Source organism: Megalobrama amblycephala, linkage group LG10 (assembly GCF_018812025.1).
Source record: "Megalobrama amblycephala isolate DHTTF-2021 linkage group LG10, ASM1881202v1, whole genome shotgun sequence".
Lineage (NCBI taxonomy): Eukaryota > Metazoa > Chordata > Actinopteri > Cypriniformes > Xenocyprididae > Megalobrama > Megalobrama amblycephala.
In genome coordinates, this window is record NC_063053.1 from 3,849,849 (window position 1) to 3,867,696 (window position 17,848).

Here is a 17,848-nt window from a genome sequence, read left to right on the forward strand (position 1 = left end):
ACCATGTGGTCCTTTGCAGGTGTCTAAATGATGTCACATCCTGTCACATGATACTGACTGCATGACTTGATCCAAAATGGTCCCTTTATTTTGGTTACTTCAAATGACATCAATGAAATTCATTTTTCCGGACATTCTTTCTCATAACAAAAACAACTGCTTCTACACAATTTTAATACCATTTTGCACTATGTTGATATATGATGTTATAAAATCATGCCAGAATAAAAAATATATACATTTATTTCATTTTAAGATATTTTAATCACAAATGAAATGGCTGTATTGGCCTTTGAACGTTTAATACAAATGACCTTTTGACACTTCAAAATCTTTAAAATAACTTTATATGTAGCAAAATATAATTAAAACCTTTTTGGATTCAATAAAAGAGATCTAAGTGTACTACCTTACATACTTTGGATATCATATCGTTGTTTTTTATTATAATTAAGGACAAAAAAATTACCTGTCACGTCATTGACCCGATTATATATGATATTATTTATATGTTATACATGATATAAATTATATCTAACTTAAAAGTGTGAATTATTTATCACCCAGCGATATAAGTATATCTAACTTTATCTGCATACATACAGTATATTCATGTAAAGCTATATCTATAGCAAATCTCAACTTCTTGATTGTTTGAATCTATGCAAAATGTAACTAGGCTACATTATCAGCTAAATGCGACTATAAGGCATTAAGATATTATAAACATTAACATGATTTTCTGTAAAGCAATTTGTACTTTGAAAAGCATTAAAATTGACTCTAACAAAATGGTATGATTGCTGTATATGAGTAGATAAACAGATATTCCTGCACAGCTTCCTTGAGTAAACGTGGCATTAGGGTTTCACTATAGCTTATATTTCAGCAGGTTTTCTAAGCTGGAAGACTGAATGTCTAGATATTTACTTTCAGCGAAATTCTGATAAAACAGAAGCTCTAATCACTGGCTTCTAGAAATACACTCTAAGATTGTAATCTCTGCCTAGACTCTGTCCTGTCATGCATATAACACAATGAATAACTAGGAAAGTGAAATCAATAGGCGTTTCCTTCGAGCAGGTGTCTAACCGGCCGACCGGTGGAGTGACGTCAAGGTGAAAGACACAGCTGAATGTGCATTAAACAACCTTCAAGACATCAGCAGAATCCAGAGCAGCTGTTCTCCTCTCATTACATCTCCTTTAAACCAGACTAACACAAAATGGCTGCATTGCAAAGGGTGTATGACCTCTTTCAATTATTTACCTTCCAAATGTCAGAGCTGTATGTTGAGCTCCAGCATCTCAACTACAGTGAATCCACTGTAACCGGCACATTTACATGACCATTACTTTCTGATTTATCATTCTGATAAAGGCATTCACACACTCCAGGACTACTGAAATATCCAACACATATACAGCAGCACATCCCATAATCAAAATCTACTCTTTCTTTTCTTGCAGTTCCTCAGTTCTCTTCCCCTAATTTTTTTTTTTTTGGTATTTAGTCTGCACTGTCGATTAATCAGCTCTATATATTTAATAATTAATATTAAAAGATTATTACTCCTAAAGAATATTGATACTCCAATAACATAATTGAATAATCTAAATATGACCAAATATTACATCTTTTTGTCTCAATAAATAGAGGTGATAATAGAAAATCAACTTTTGCTAGGTATAAAATCAAGTTTGAGCAATGCAACAATTACAGAATTACCAGATTTGGTTTGAATCAATTTTATGAAAATAGCACAAAACGGTTACCCAGATCCTGGGTCAGACATAACAAACCAGTGTTTGGGTAGTTTTTTGGGTCAGACGTAACAACCCTCGGGTTGAGTTATTTATTGGGGGCTTTTTGCGCCCTCTTCAGGAGAGAGCAGTGCAGCTCCGTCGAATTGGTGCATGGCTTTGGCAAAATACAAAATATTTTATCTAAAAATTCATTATTGTTCTGTATATCATTTAATTTTATGCAAAGCAGCATAAAGCGGCGCAATGTAAGTCAACTAAACGAGTGTCGCGTCGGTCTTTTCGCGTGATGGAAACGCCTTCCGTAAAATTTTATGATTTTGTTCAAAAGGATACAGAATATAAGTACTTAGGATGTTAAAATATGTTCTCAGAATTGTACACTGATTATTTATGGACAGGTTATGGAGTCAGTCACAGCATTTTTTGGCTCTGAAGTCATCAGTTCCCCTGCCGAATGCGAGTCATCTCCGGCACGAGATCCAGCACCGTTACGGTGGAAACAGGACAACAGAGACTGATCAATTACACTTGAATTACTTCTAAATGTTTAATTTTTACTTCTAATATTTGTTAAACGAGCTTAAATGTAGGCAATATGTATTAAAAATGTTATAAAATATGCAATACTATAAAATATGATCGAAAATAAAGGAATTATCATGCAAACCAGTGGTTGTGTGGAGTATTTAAAACAAACTTTGAGAGTATTTAAGTCAATCTGTAATTAAAAAAAAAAAAACTTATAGTATTATAGTAAAAATGAATCAACCCATTATGCTGGGTTAAAAAAATAACCCAATTTGCAGGGTAAAATTAACCCAACATGTGTTCTGTCCTGTATTTACCCAGCCCTTGGGTTGAAAACAACCCAAATTGGTTTTTACCAGAGTGTTTTTAGAGTGTATGAAAAAAGAAAAAAGCAACAGGTTCAGAAACCTAAAAACAGACAATTTTCCAGAATACTTTTGTGAAAGAAAGAAAGAAAGAAAGAAAGAAAGAAAGAAAGATCTATTTTTAGCCAGTCAGAAACAAACATGGCTGCAAGTCACTGTAAAGACTTAGTTATGAGAACAACAAATAAAAAACAGTAAATCACAGTGCCTATAAAAACACATGATATATAATCACATCATAAAGGCTGCTAGAATCCCAGATAAGATAAGTGAAATTCACCAGCAGTGACTGGCTTTGATTTAGATCAACTGTACAAAAATAAAGCACAAAAATTTGATCATTTAACAAGATGAAATCCCTCAAGAATGAGAGCATTTACTCTGTTCATGGAGAACCGGCACTGGAACATCAGTGATCTACACTAGAACATCTGCAGCTCTCGAGCTGCTGTGATGAAACAGAGCAACAGGTTCAGAAACCCAATTCCAGCAGGAAGCACCGGCAATTTACCACGATACTCGCGTTCATAAAGAGGTTGGGATATAAATGTGTGTCGCAAACGGTTTGAAAGCCTCTTTTTCTCAGACACTGCGGACTGCGGGTGTGGTGACTGCATCAGCTCTCTCTCTCTCTCTCTCTCTCTCTCTCTCTCTCTCTCTCTCTCTCTCTCACACACACACACACACACACACGCTTTCTTTCACAAGCTCACATGCACAGCACAGCTAAACGATAAACATCATTTAAACGGCAATGCAATAATTTCACCTTCTTTAAAGCGTGAAGTTTAAAGCAGCACGAGACCCGCTGCACTTTCATTTAGTGGTGAAGCACGAAAATCACTTTGGTCTTCTTCACGCACACAAACACCCACTATATAGCAGCTCATCTTCACGCACGAGTCAAGTGAATCCGGATTAAAGTCGTCTAATGCAAAACACCTGAACACTTCGATTTTCCACGCGCATCTCCTCACCATCACTCACTGATTCCCTGAGCATCGCACTTATCGCAGCGCAATTCGATTAAACGTCCACAACAGAAGCATTCACGTCATATTTCGAATCATAAACCGCTCTCGTTCACCGGACTGACCTCCCAGTCGATGGAGTCCCACTCGTCGGTGAACATTCGGCGGCTGTGAGCTCGCGCGCTCGGCGCCACTACGGACGACCAGATGCCATTGCGCTGTAAAAATCCTCGTCAAATCACTTCCACGCGGTGATATTCCCACGTATCCCGAGCATGAGTCCGAGTGGAGAGCAATCGAGTCATGAAGTCGGAGCCGCTGCGAAGCTGCTCAATGAGCTGCGCGTAAAAGCGCCGCGCTGCCGACACCCGCTTCGCCATGAAGAATGAAGGGGGCGAACAAGTGCCCTCACACACTCACTAATTAGTCATTTACCAAAACCACATACAGCACACTTATTACAGGTTCAGTCCAAGTCAGATGGTTCAAACCTACAACCTTTCAGTCACCGCTAAGCGTTTCCAACATCAGTTACTGCATTTCACACGAGCAGGCAAATCCAGCAATGTGCCTTTAAGTAAAACTTGTTGTATAAGGGCTTTCTGCGCTCATTCCCTAGTCGAATAAATCCTCGCGGATTTCTATTGGTATTTCTATCATAATTGGAAGCAATCCAAATGGGATAAATCACAAATCCTTTAAGAATCAAATAAGATCCGACTGGATAGACTGCAACTCATTTTTTTTTTTTTTCAGAAGTGATTTCAATTTATCCAGAAGGATCTTATTTGACTCTTGAAGCGCCTTTACTCAGATGCTCTGCTCCACATTCAGCGTAAAGACCCAATGCAGCATTAAAGCAGGAATAAAACACGCAGCTCTGACGCACCTGAGGCGGCTCTGATGCTGCTTTACTCCCGTGTCAAATGATGACGCATCAGAGCCGCCTTTAACTTTGTTTACTTTTTTTTATTTTTAATAGTTATGTTGCATAGTTTCATGTTTTAGATTCATATTTTAGTACTTAAAATGTTATTTGTGCACTTTTGATTTCTGGGCAAATGCAATCGTGGCACTTTTGCAGAATTAATTTACACAGTAGATAAGACGCTTCTTTGCAGTGTAAAGATGATTCTTGTTTGGTTGCATTTGCTTCCATATTTTAATAGGAATACCAAAAGCAATCCAGTACACACTTTTTGACTAAAGTGCTTTATTTGCTATACTCAAACTCAACGCATCTATTATCTACATGCAAAGCTGCTTTGAAACTACATGCAAGCGCTACACAAATACACGTGAATTGAATTGAATTCTTGTTTGCACCTCATGTCCTTCGCACTGGCCATACCTCATTATCACGTGCACATCTCTATACCTCACCTCACACCATTTGCCCTTGCATCGATAATATTTACACTTCTGTTTGGATGCGTTTCATTGGCTCTGCGCCTCCACAATAGCAATACTCCAATGACTTTGACGACCATGAGACTCTTACCATGAGCACGGCGAGGTTGTTGTGGTGCGCGCAATGGATGGTGGTCGTGTTGTGCGCGGAGCCCGTTATCTGGCAGCCTTCCGCCCGCCAGCCGCCGTGTCCATTCAGCAGGTCAAAATCCCAATATGCTGCGGTGGGGTCTACACCCAACGAGAAGTGCCGGAGAGCGACGGTAACCGGCTGCACGGGGCTCCCGGGGCTACACCCATCTACACAGGAGAGCAACACATTGCGTCAAGTAATACCCCATAAGGAAAGTCCTTGAGTGTTCCAGAGATGCATCCATAAACCATATGAAAGCTGGCAATCGCACTCTATGCAACGTGCATCAGTGACATAGTGGTCAATGACTGTCAATATCATGTTGTAACTGCTGCAATACAAATGAGATTGACTGCGCAGACAAATAACCATATTCTAACTCGTGCAAAAATGCAACGCAACTGTTGCAACATCGTGCAAGCACGCGCACGTTTCCTCATAATTGCATGTGACGTTAATGCCGACAAAATACTCCGTTTTTCATTTAAACCAACTAATGCATGCATATGTGTTGATGCGTTGGGTGCGCTGATTAATGCATGAGAAAAAAAAAATGCAGCATTACCTAATTTGGTGAACGCAACTGGTGTCGAAACGCTTCTGCGCTTCCCATCATCCGCAAGATTTGACGAATTCCCCGTGCATGGAAAGAGTTTTCCATTGCGGAAGACGATCAGCTGCAGCTTACAGGTGGAGTTCTCCACAGACTGAGGGGCAGCCAGCGGGAAATGTATGGAAGCGATGGCCACCGTGTTCTGAAAACGGGGAAATGGATATGAAACATGTGCAGGAGATGCGCAGATGTGTCAGCTCCTCTCGGATGAGTCTGTCTGATTGAGGACTCTGACTGAGAGAGAAGCTTTTCCCGTTGACAAGGGGAAAGTGCTGGAGGAGGCAGGGGGTTTATCCTTCCTTCTTTCTGCTTTTCTTTGGTCTGCCGCAGAGGGGGAAATGATTCTGACCAGCACAGCTCACTACAACATCAGCAGCAGACAGCTTAAAGCAGCAGGCTGATAAAACAGCAAATAACCAGAGGGGTTATCATCATCATCATCATCATCATCATCATCCTAAGAGCTTCACCTCTTTATCTGTGTTAGAATAGCGGGAAATGTGTCAATGTCTAATGCAGATCCTGGGGAAGAAAAGCATGTGTTATTTTGGCCTTATAAAAACACATTTAAGATTAACGCCATAACCAGATGTTGATGCGGATACAAGCACACTTCAGATTAAATGATAACATATGCAACATATATATTAGTTTAGGGTCTGATTCTCACTAGTAACTAGTTGCATTAGCATGCATATTACTAGGCTGTTTATTAGTACATATAAAGCACATATTAATGCCTTATTCTGCATGACCATGTTCTGCATCACTTAATCCAATACACAAACTTAATAACTACCTTAATAATTATTAATAAGCAGTAATTAGGAGTTTATTGAGGCAAAAGTTGTAGTTAACAGTGAGAATTGGACCCTAAACTAAAGTGTGACTATACATGGATGGAGAGATGGATGGATAGATAGATGGATGAATAGATGGATGGATGAAGGAATGGATAGATGGATAGAGGGATGGATGGATGGATGGATGGATGGATGGATGGATGGATGGATGGAGGGATGGATGATGGATGGATGGATGGAGGGAGGAATGGAGTGATGGATAGATAGATGGAGGGATAGATGGATGGAAAATAAACACTAATAAACCATAATAGCCCGACAACATTTAATCCCCGTGACATTTAAATGCTTTGAAGCTGAAAGTTACATTTAAAACCACCCCCCCCCCCCCATCAAATCAGACATGATCAATAGAGATAATTCAGCAATTCAGCCTTTAAAGAATTAAAAAGGTCTCATGCAACTCATTTCCAGTGGTTATTTAAAATCCGAGAGCAGTGGATGTAATATAAGGTAACGTGCATGTGCTTAGAAAACCTTGCAGTCAGCATTCGTCTGGCTCCCTGGAAGGAGGGCGAGCAAGAGAAATCAGTCTGTCAAGCAGCGAGGAATTTCATTCACAAAACCAGGCATCTCTTTAGTCATCACATGATTTCCATATGTGACTCACGGCTCGAGCAGAGAGCATCCTTTACCCAGAGTGCACTGCAGCATCGCAATTACATTCCGGCAGCTCTTCAATGCAGCACTGTTGGCATTCACATGTACACCACATAGGCTTTATCTTAATGAAGAATGACATTTATTTGAATGCATCTCTGTTAAACATCTCTCTTTTCAGCTTTACACTGACTTTGATGTTTGGATGCATCAGATCCTACTGCTGAGAAGATTCCTGTATCTGGAAAAGCGTGTGGTTCATCCCTGCAGTTCTTCTGAAGTGGGATCGTTCAGCACCAAGGACAGCAGGCGAACAACCTCATCATTTGAAGTAAATGGTTCCGTTGTCACAAAAAAATATATCATTTTATTTGAAAAGGTTGCTCAGTTCAAATAAATTTGTTATTGTGCTTTTCATAATACACATTTCAAAGCATATTCAATGTTTACAAAGAACAGTCACTGACAAACTCCGAGTGAGACAGTCACAAAAACTCTCTAAGACACTGAAAAACCTTAAAAGAAGCCAAGATGCCAGATACACACTTACAAGGCTGACACATTTTTAACCCTGTAAAGCCTGACATATGATTTTTCTAAAAAATGATGTATGGATAATAAAATAAACCTGAGTTGTTTCAGTCCAGTAAGTGTTCATCTTGAAATATTAATTTAAAGTATATGTGCACATCCAAACATCACTTCAGCAGGTGCTCGATCAAAAGATAACTGATCACGAAAAGCAATGACACTGAATTTTAGTTTAGAAGGCACAGACATTACTCAAATTTAAGTGCTGAACTAGATGTTTATGATGCAAAAACACTGTCAGAGAAAACAAGCGTTCAAATACATTATAGTTGCTGAAATATAAACCATGTGATTCAGTCCTAGTTCTATTGCTCTTCATTACCAAACAGACTTTGGACTACAAGCAGTTCATTTGTGTGTATCCTAAACCAGAGGGTTTCAAAGTGCATGTCAGGGGAGGTGCACAGAGTGGTAAAAAAAAGCTCAGTGGTTAGAGCATGGCACTAGCAATGCCAAGGTCATGGGTTCGATCCCAGGGGATTGCACATACTCAGATACAATATGTATAGTATAATGCAATGTAAGTTGCTTTGGATAAAAGCGTCTGCCAAATGCATAAATGTAAATGTAAATTATAGCAGAAACAATACTTTAGAAAATGAAAAGCAGGTTTTTGGACAAGAGATGTCCAAACATTTCCGGTCCTCTGTTTTCGATCAGATCATTTTAAACCGTAAACTCATGAAAAGATTTCAGTCCAAAGATCCAGTAAGTGAATGCATTAATACAGTCAAACAGAAAAACTGTCCGATTACATCAGAGATGGTGGAGAGAATAGAGTATTTTCTTAAGTTTCGTAAGTTTCTTATCATGCTGCTGTGAAATACAGACTGAACAGCAGCTAAAAACACCCTATGTAAGCTTGTTTCTGCCATGAAATAAAAAATAAAAAAGGTAATTGCGACTTTTTATCTCTGAATTGCGAGATATAAAGTCAGAATTGCGAGTTCTAAAGTCAGAATTGCGAGATATAAAGTCAGAATTGCGAGATATAAAGTCAGAATTGCGAGTTCTAAAGTCAGAATTGCGAGTTCTAAAGTCAGAATTGCGAGATATAAAGTCAGAATTGCGAGATATAAAGTCAGAATTGCGAGATATAAAGTCAGAATTGCGAGTTATAAAGTCAGAATTGCGAGTTATAAAGTCAGAATTGCGAGATATAAAGTCAGAATTGTGAGTTATAAAGTCAGAATTGTGAGTTATAAAGTCAGAATTGTGAGTTATAAAGTCAGAATTGCGAGATATAAAGTCAGAATTGCGAGATATAAAGTCAGAATTGCGAGTTATAAAGTCAGAATTGCGAGATATAAAGTCAGAATCGCGAGTTATAAAGTCAGAATTGCGAGATATAAAGTCAGAATTGCGAGATATAATGTCAGAATTGCGAGTTCTAAAGTCAGAATTGTGAGTTCTAAAGTCAGAATTGCGAGTTCTAAAGTCAGAATTGCGAGATATAAAGTCAGAATTGCGAGATATAAAGTCAGAATTGCGAGATATAAAGTCAGAATTGTGAGATATAAAGTCAGAATTGCGAGTTATAAAGTCAGAATTGCGAGTTATAAAGTCAGAATTGCGAGTTATAAAGTCAGAATTGTGAGTTATAAAGTCAGAATTGCGAGATATAAAGTCAGAATTGCGAGTTATAAAGTCAGAATTGCGAGATATAAAGTCAGAATTGCGAGTTATAAAGTCAGAATTGCGAGATATAAAGTCAGAATTGAGTGATATAAAGTCAGAATTGAGTGATATAAAGTCAGAATTGCGAGTTATAAAGTCAGAATTGCGAGTTATAAAGTCAGAATTGCGAGATATAAAGTCAGAATTGCGAGTTATAAAGTCAGAATTGCGAGATATAAAGTCAGAATTGTGAGATATAAAGTCAGAATTGCGAGTTATAAAGTCAGAATTGCGAGATATAAAGTCAGAATTGCGAGATATAAAGTCAGAATTGCGAGTTATAAAGTCAGAATTGTGAGTTATAAAGTCAGAATTGCGAGATATAAAGTCAGAATTGCGAGTTATAAAGTCAGAATTGCGAGTTATAAAGTCAGAATTGTGAGATATAAAGTCAGAATTGTGAGTTATAAAGTCAGAATTGCGAGATATAAAGTCAGAATTGCGAGATATAAAGTCAGAATTGCGAGCTCTAAAGTCAGAATTGCGAGTTCTAAAGTCAGAATTGCGAGATATAAAGTCAGAATTGCGAGATATAAAGTCAGAATTGCGAGTTCTAAAGTCAGAATTGCGAGATATAGTCAGAATTGCGAGTTCTAAAGTCAGAATTGCGAGTTATAAAGTCAGAATTGCGAGATATAAAGTCAGAATTGAGTGATATAAAGTCAGAATTGCGAGTTATAAAGTCAGAATTGAGTGATATAAAGTCAGAATTGTGAGTTATAAAGTCAGAATTGCGAGTTATAAAGTCAGAATTGCGAGATATAAAGTCAGAATTGCGAGATATAAAGTCAGAATTGCGAGTTATAAAGTCAGAATTGCGAGATATAAAGTCAGAATTGCGAGTTATAAAGTCAGAATTGCGAGATATAAAGTCAGAATTGCGAGTTATAAAGTCAGAATTGCGAGATATAAAGTCAGAATTGAGTGATATAAAGTCAGAATTGCGAGTTATAAAGTCAGAATTGAGTGATATAAAGTCAGAATTGCGAGTTATAAAGTCAGAATTGCGAGTTATAAAGTCAGAATTGAGTGATATAAAGTCACAATTGCGTGATAAAACTCGCAATTGCGAGAAAAAAAGTCACAGAATTGTGAGATAAAATGTTGCAGTTACCATTTTATTTTTTTATTTAGTTCGGAAACAAGCTTCCATAACACTGCATGCTGCGTGAGCATATGATATGCAAACTACATCTGTCGGTTGGATAAAGCAAACCAGTGTCGTGCAAGTAAAGTTTTGACGGTTGATGATTCAAGGTAAAGACAGTGACATACAGGAGTTGTGCATTAGGCACAGGAGATGAGAGTCTGTTATTATTAATGTGCAAACACACCGTGTGTGTGGCACCCTCGGTGCACTGATCACTATTGAAAATTAGTAAATATCGGGGGTGGGGAGGCTCCATTGTGTACGTTGTGTCAAAAGAGAGGCCCGCTGTCTTTGAATTCGTAAATCCCTGTCCTGAAGTGCTGGGTGAAGCAGCAGGGTTTTTAGAAACATGAACAAGCTCTTTTAGGATTGAAAGAATCACTGCAGCAGAGCCTGTAACAGCGAGCAGAACATCAAAATGAAAGAGACTAATTTACAAAGCTCTCTTCTATTTTTTTTTTTTGCTGAGAAATTGCACTTTGAGAATTCATGTTGCATTACTCATGAGAAAGATAAGAAAAACGTTGTCATGCCAACTGGCCGCTCTACCATTACAATGTTTGGACTAAAGAGGAGATTTCACACAGACTATTAGAAAATTTGATTTCTACATTCTTTGAAGATTATGCGAATGGTGTTTGCTTCTGCAAAACTCATCACTAACATATGCTATGTGGTTGCTATGGGATTTTTTCATCTGTTTTACGGTCCTGCAGGTGAAAATGGTGCGTCTGATCACTTGAATCATTGAAGAATCCTTCATGTCTGGAGCACAAATGCTGCACTGAATGTTGTGTGTATAATGACTCTAAACCATATCATTTATTTTTACCCTGCACTCTGCGGCGGTACCATGGTACAGTGACAGTATGAGATGGTAATTCAATACTTCTGATATTCTAATCTATATAGTGATTACCATAATCATGTAACATGGTGTTTACATTGTAGTCCAAGGTATTTTAAAGAATGCCATTGCTACCTACCATAATACAACTTGGGAAAAAGTAAAAAAAAAAAAAATAATCTAATTGTGTAATAATATGTAATAATAATAATAATAATAATATAATAATTATGTTTATTAAATAAAAATATAAAAAAATACTAAAATACAAAAAAAATATTACTTTTGTAATATTTCACTGCAAAATAAAATTTAATAATTGTTTACATTACAACTGTAAAATTACAATACTAATATTTATGGTTAAAAAATGTATTGCAATTTTGCTGATAAAAATTGTAATTTAAAATGTGATTTAAAAAAAATTCTGATTTGTTTGTAGGACTTCACAATTTGACCAAAATGTTGTGATTTTATATAATAAACATAACTATGTAATAATAATAATAATAATAATATAATAATATCTATTATTATTATTATTATTATTATGATTATTGCTCAATAATATAAAAATACTAAAATACAAAAAGAAATATTAATATTACTATTTTACATAACTGTAATATTACAATACTAATATTTATGACTGTAAAAAAAATCGAATTGCACATTTTTGGATAAAAATTGTGACTGCAATTTAAAAAGTGATAATAAAAAAAGGTTCCACAATTTGGCCAAAATGTGATTTTATATATTGATATGATTAATAATAATAATAATAATAATAATAAGTATTATTATAATGATTATTAAAAGAACATATTAAAAAAATACTAAAATACAAATGAAGAAATATTACTATTGTAATATTTTACTGAGAAATAAAAATGAGAATATTTAATAAAAAATATAAATTATTATTTATTATATGCAAGTATGTAAAATTACAATACTAATATTTATGGTTAAAAAAAATAGTGATTTTGCTAATAAAAATTGCAATTACGATTTAAAATATGATTTAAACAAAATCCAGGTCTGAATATATGGACAAATATTTATAGATCAATGACTATAATAATAATAATAATAATTATTATTATTATTATTACACTAAATAAACATATAAAAATGACTAAATACAAAATAAGAAATATTGTCATATTTCACTGTGAATTAAAGTATTTAAGTTTTTTTTATTATTACAACTGTAAATTACAATACAAATTTTTATAGCGGTCTTAATTTCAAAATTTTCAGAACGTTAAACCATCAAACTAACTTTGACAAAAAAAACAAACAAACACACAAAGCAGCTCCAAACGTTTCTCCAGGGTTTTTCCTGTATTACGATATTCACTTCATTTAGTTTCAAAGGAAAGATCTGAACTCAAATTACTCTTGCTTATCATTAGAGGACTAAAAAAGGACACGGCATGAGAGATGGAGCCCATAAAAACCTAGCGATGTAACAGGATGGATGAACCTCTCGGTTTATTTAAAGAAGTCTTTTCTGTCATCAATTTCCCACAGATACCAGTGCTTTCATGTGCTTTTATGAATCATTTTCTCTGCTCAGAGCCAGACATGATGAAAGCAGACGGGTTTCACTGCAGGAACATCATTCAACACAAGAGTCTCAGGAGAGCGCTTGCAGATATCAAGATCTTCACTTGTGACCGTTTAGTATGAATTATCTAGTAGGGCTGCGCACAACTAGTCAGAGACTCGTTTAAAAGACTAGTTGGACTTCACCCTAACCCTACTGTATCAAAGTTGATTTGCAAATGTCTGTGCAGTATGACTATTAAAACATCTTTCTGTTTGCTTTCTCAGTCAGACATGCTCTGAATGAGTCACAGTGAACGCAGTCAAATCTCCTGCCTCGAAATCAATCAAATCTGAGGGAATATTCATGTCTGAGGCAGCAGGAGTCTTATGATCCATTACAAACACGCTGATCGTCTGAACTGACAACATCGACCGTCTTATACCGTCCCGTCCTGCATCAGATTCGCTTTAGTTCTCTTTAACCTCTCCTGTAACACCAAACAGTCACTGAATGTCCATCTGATTCCTTCTGAAATGACTGCAGACTGTCTTTAAAATATTTATGATCATATTGGTCAGCACCAAATAACTGTAGAGAGCAAGAGAAATAACAGGAATAAATCGATATGCATGCAGCAAATTGCATCAGTTAGGTCAACTATATACTGAGAACTCTTTTTAACAATATGTAACCAATAATGTGCTGCATTGCTGTCACATGACCATGCGTGTCTTGAAATGTAAGTGGCATCTAGTTATTATCTCTGAAATAAACAGTTAGTTCACATTTAGATTTAATATTGTATAAATTCTTGGCAGTCTGATCAAACAGGTCGATAAATCAAAAGTGCATTACAGTGATTCTGCCAGGAGTAACAGCAATAAAAGACACTAAAGCTCAATACAGGTGCATTTAAAAACTGTAATAATTCCTATAAGTATCTAGTTCTTTAACCACAGGCTGTTTGCTCGTCAAACAACTTGCTGCATTAATTTATGCATGCCACAGTTTTACAGTGGAATCAAGCACGACTTATCCAATCAAAACCATCTGATTTATAATGCGCATTTTAACAGTATTTATGCATAAACGTAGTGTACAGCATACAGTATACATACCCTAGGGTTATTATAGTTATACCATAAAAACATTCAATTACTTCAAATAAAAAACTATATATATTTATTCATTTTTTAATATATATTTTTTTTAAATGAATGAATTTAAATGTAATCTTTAAAATTAAAATGAAAACAGAAAATATAAAAATAATTAAAACTGAAAACAAAAACGAATAAAAACTAGGCTATATAGACATTTAAAAAAAATGAATAAAAATTATTTTAAATTATTAATAATTAAATAATCTTTAAATGAAAATCAGAAAATATAAAATATCTAAAACTGAAATAATAATGAATACATTTATATAGACTTATATTTATATAGAAAAAAGGTAATAAAATGACATTAAACTAACTAAAATTAAAATGAAAATCAGAAAATATAAAAATAATTAAAAAATTAAATAAAAATGAATTATATAGGCTATACATTTTTTTAAATTGAATAAAAATTGCTTTAAATGATTAATAAGTAAATCATTTTAAAATGTAAATCAGAAAATATAAAAATATGTAAAACTGAAATAATCATGAATAAAACTATATAGACGTATTTAAAAAAGTAATAAAAATTACTTTAAACTAAAATAACACGAAAATCTAAGAAAATATAAAAAATATAAAATATAAAAAAAATAAAAATATCTAATAATGAAATAAAAATGAATAAAACTATAGACAAATTTAGAAACAACTAATAAAAATTGCTTAAATATATATACTATACACTAAATAATATACTAAAATTAAAATGAAATGAAAACAGAAAATATAAAAATAAATAAAAACAAAATAAAAATGAATAAAAACTATAATCGACATTTAAAAATCTAAAATGACTTTAAACTTAACCTAAAATTAAAATGAAAATCAGAAAATATAAAAATAAGTAAAAATGAAATAAAAACAAAAAAAACTTTATTAGACATTAAACTTTATTAGACATTAAATAAAAGTACTAAAAATTATATTCAATTTTAAAATGAAAATGAAAACAGAAAATATGTAATACTGAAATAATTAATAAAAACAATATAGCCATTAAAAAAGTAATAAAATAACCTTAAAATGAAAATATAAAAATAACATGTAAAATATTAATAAAAGCTTTAACAGCATCTCACTGATGCTCACACTGATGGATACTGGAGAAACAGTGAGAGTAGATGATAGTGTGCTATTCTGAACAGCCAAAGTCACAGGACACACAGCATGATAACGATTTATGCTATGAGGAAAGCTGCGTATGCATGAGAATCAAAGCAGCTTGCGCTGCTGTAAGATCAGCCGTGTCACGCTTCTGATGGGACTCGACGTCTCTTCACACTCTTTAAATTTAATGGCAGTCAATTATTTATTGCGTTGTTGCAACTGCTTCACACATCTCTTTCATGTGAATACTAGAAGCCTCATCACCGTCTCAACCCGATACTGGATCTGAAATGTGCTTATTGTTTTTCCTGAGGAGTCGATATTTTCTTTGGCATGTCCGAAAGCCCCAGAGAGTCTTGATGGGTTTCATCAGCGAACGAGACGCGGAACGATCCAGAGCAAGTGAACCGCAGAAACTTACAGCTGAGCTCCTCTAATGCAAATCAACAACTCCTAATGACAATATGAAATCAAAACTGACTCTATGTACTGTATTCATGATTTACCATGTTATTCTGAAAGAAAAAAATGTTTCACTGAACGAATGAAATTTAAATTCTCCTACAACAGATTTACATGCATCAAAGGTCAAAAAACACTTTAATTGTCAAATAAAATATATTCCACATCACCTCATTTCTCAAAGAGTCTGAAAACAGTTCGATCAAGAATTCAGTCTCTCTAAACCCCGCCTTTCTGAGAGCTTGCTCTGCTCTGATTAGTCAGATGGCCTAGTCTGTTGTGATTGGTTGGAAACCAAACGCTCATTATCATATTTGAATTTCAACTTTTCCTTGATACACAGTGATACGAACAGTAATGATGGCATCCTTTAAAGCTCCTAAAAATCCACCTAAATGCACCTAAAAAAGCTGTCAAAATTAAACAGCCTCTGAAATAAACTTTCGGTAACACTTTACTTAAAGCCTTTATATATAATGCATTATAAAAGATTTTTAATGTGTTAATTATGCTCTGTAATGCACCTTATAATGCATTGTATCGTATGATTAATAATTGTAATCGCAGTTATAATACTTATGCCTTTAGAAACTAAAATATATTAAAACACATATATAAAGTCAGAATTGCGAGATATAAAGTCAGAATTGAGTGATATAAAGTCAGAATTGAGTGATATAAAGTCAGAATTGCGAGATATAAAGTCAGAATTGAGTGATATAAAGTCAGAATTGCGAGATATAAAGTCAGAATTGAGTGATATAAAGTCAGAATTGCGAGATATAAAGTCAGAATTGCGAGATATAAAGTCAGAATTGAGTGATATAAAGTCAGAATTGCGAGTTATAAAGTCAGAATTGATATAAAGTGATATAAAGTCAGAATTGCGTGATATAAAGTCAGAATTGCGAGATATAAAGTCAGAATTGCAAGTTATAAAGTCAGAATTGTGAGATATAAAGTCAGAATTGAGTGATATAAAGTCAGAATTGCATGATATAAAGTCAGAATTGCGAGATATAAAGTCAGAATTGAGTGATATAAAGTCAGAATTGTGAGATACAAAGTCAGAATTGCGTGATATAAAGTCAGAATTGTGAGATATAAAGTCAGAATTGCGAGATATAAAGTCAGAATTGAGTGATATAAAGTCAGAATTGCGAGATATAAAGTCAGAATTGAGTGATATAAAGTCAGAATTGAGTGATATAAAGTCAGAATTGTGAGATATAAAGTCAGAATTGAGTGATAAAAAGTCAGAATTGAGTGATATAAAATCAGAATTGAGTGATATAAAGTCAGAATTGAGTGATATAAAGTCAGAATTGAGTGATATAAAGTCAGAATTGCGAGATATAAAGTCAGAATTGAGTGATATAAAGTCAGAATTGAGTGATATAAAGTCAGAATTGAGTGATACAAAAGTCAGAATTGAGTGATATAAAGTCAGAATTGAGTGATATAAAGTCAGAATTGCGAGATATAAAGTCAGAATTGAGTGATATAAAGTCAGAATTGCGAGTTATAAAGTCAGAATTGATATAAAGTGATATAAAGTCAGAATTGCGTGATATAAAGTCAGAATTGCGTGATATAAAGTCAGAATTGCGAGTTATAAAGTCAGAATTGAGTGATATAAAGTCAGAATTGCATGATATAAAGTCAGAATTGCGAGATATAAAGTCAGAATTGCAAGTTATAAAGTCAGAATTGTGAGATATAAAGTCAGAATAGAGTGATAAGTCAGAATTGTGAGATATAAAGTCAGAATTGCGTGATATAAAGTCAGAATTGAGTGATATAAAGTCAGAATTGTGAGATATAAAGTCAGAATTGCGTGATATAAAGTCAGAATTGCGAGATATAAAGTCAGAATTGAGTGATATAAAGTCAGAATTGAGTGATATAAAGTCAGAATTGAGTGATATAAAGTCAGAATTGCAAGTTATAAAGTCAGAATTGATATAAAGTGATATAAAGTCAGAATTGCGTGATATAAAGTCAGAATTGCGTGATATAAAGTCAGAATTGCGAGATATAA

General features: G+C 34.4%; 1 protein-coding gene across 1 annotated transcript in view; it reads right to left on the reverse strand.

Annotated features, from left to right (window-relative positions):
• The window catches only part of LOC125276501 (adhesion G protein-coupled receptor A3), a 160,000-nt gene that overhangs the window by 47,069 nt on the left and 95,083 nt on the right, over nt 1-17,848 (reverse strand). The window contains exons 13-14 of the mRNA XM_048204028.1: nt 5,739-5,928; nt 5,132-5,340 (exon numbers count right to left, since the gene is read on the reverse strand). Coding sequence (XP_048059985.1) covers nt 5,132-5,340; nt 5,739-5,928 — 399 coding nt within the window. The remainder of the gene's footprint in view (nt 1-5,131; nt 5,341-5,738; nt 5,929-17,848) is intronic.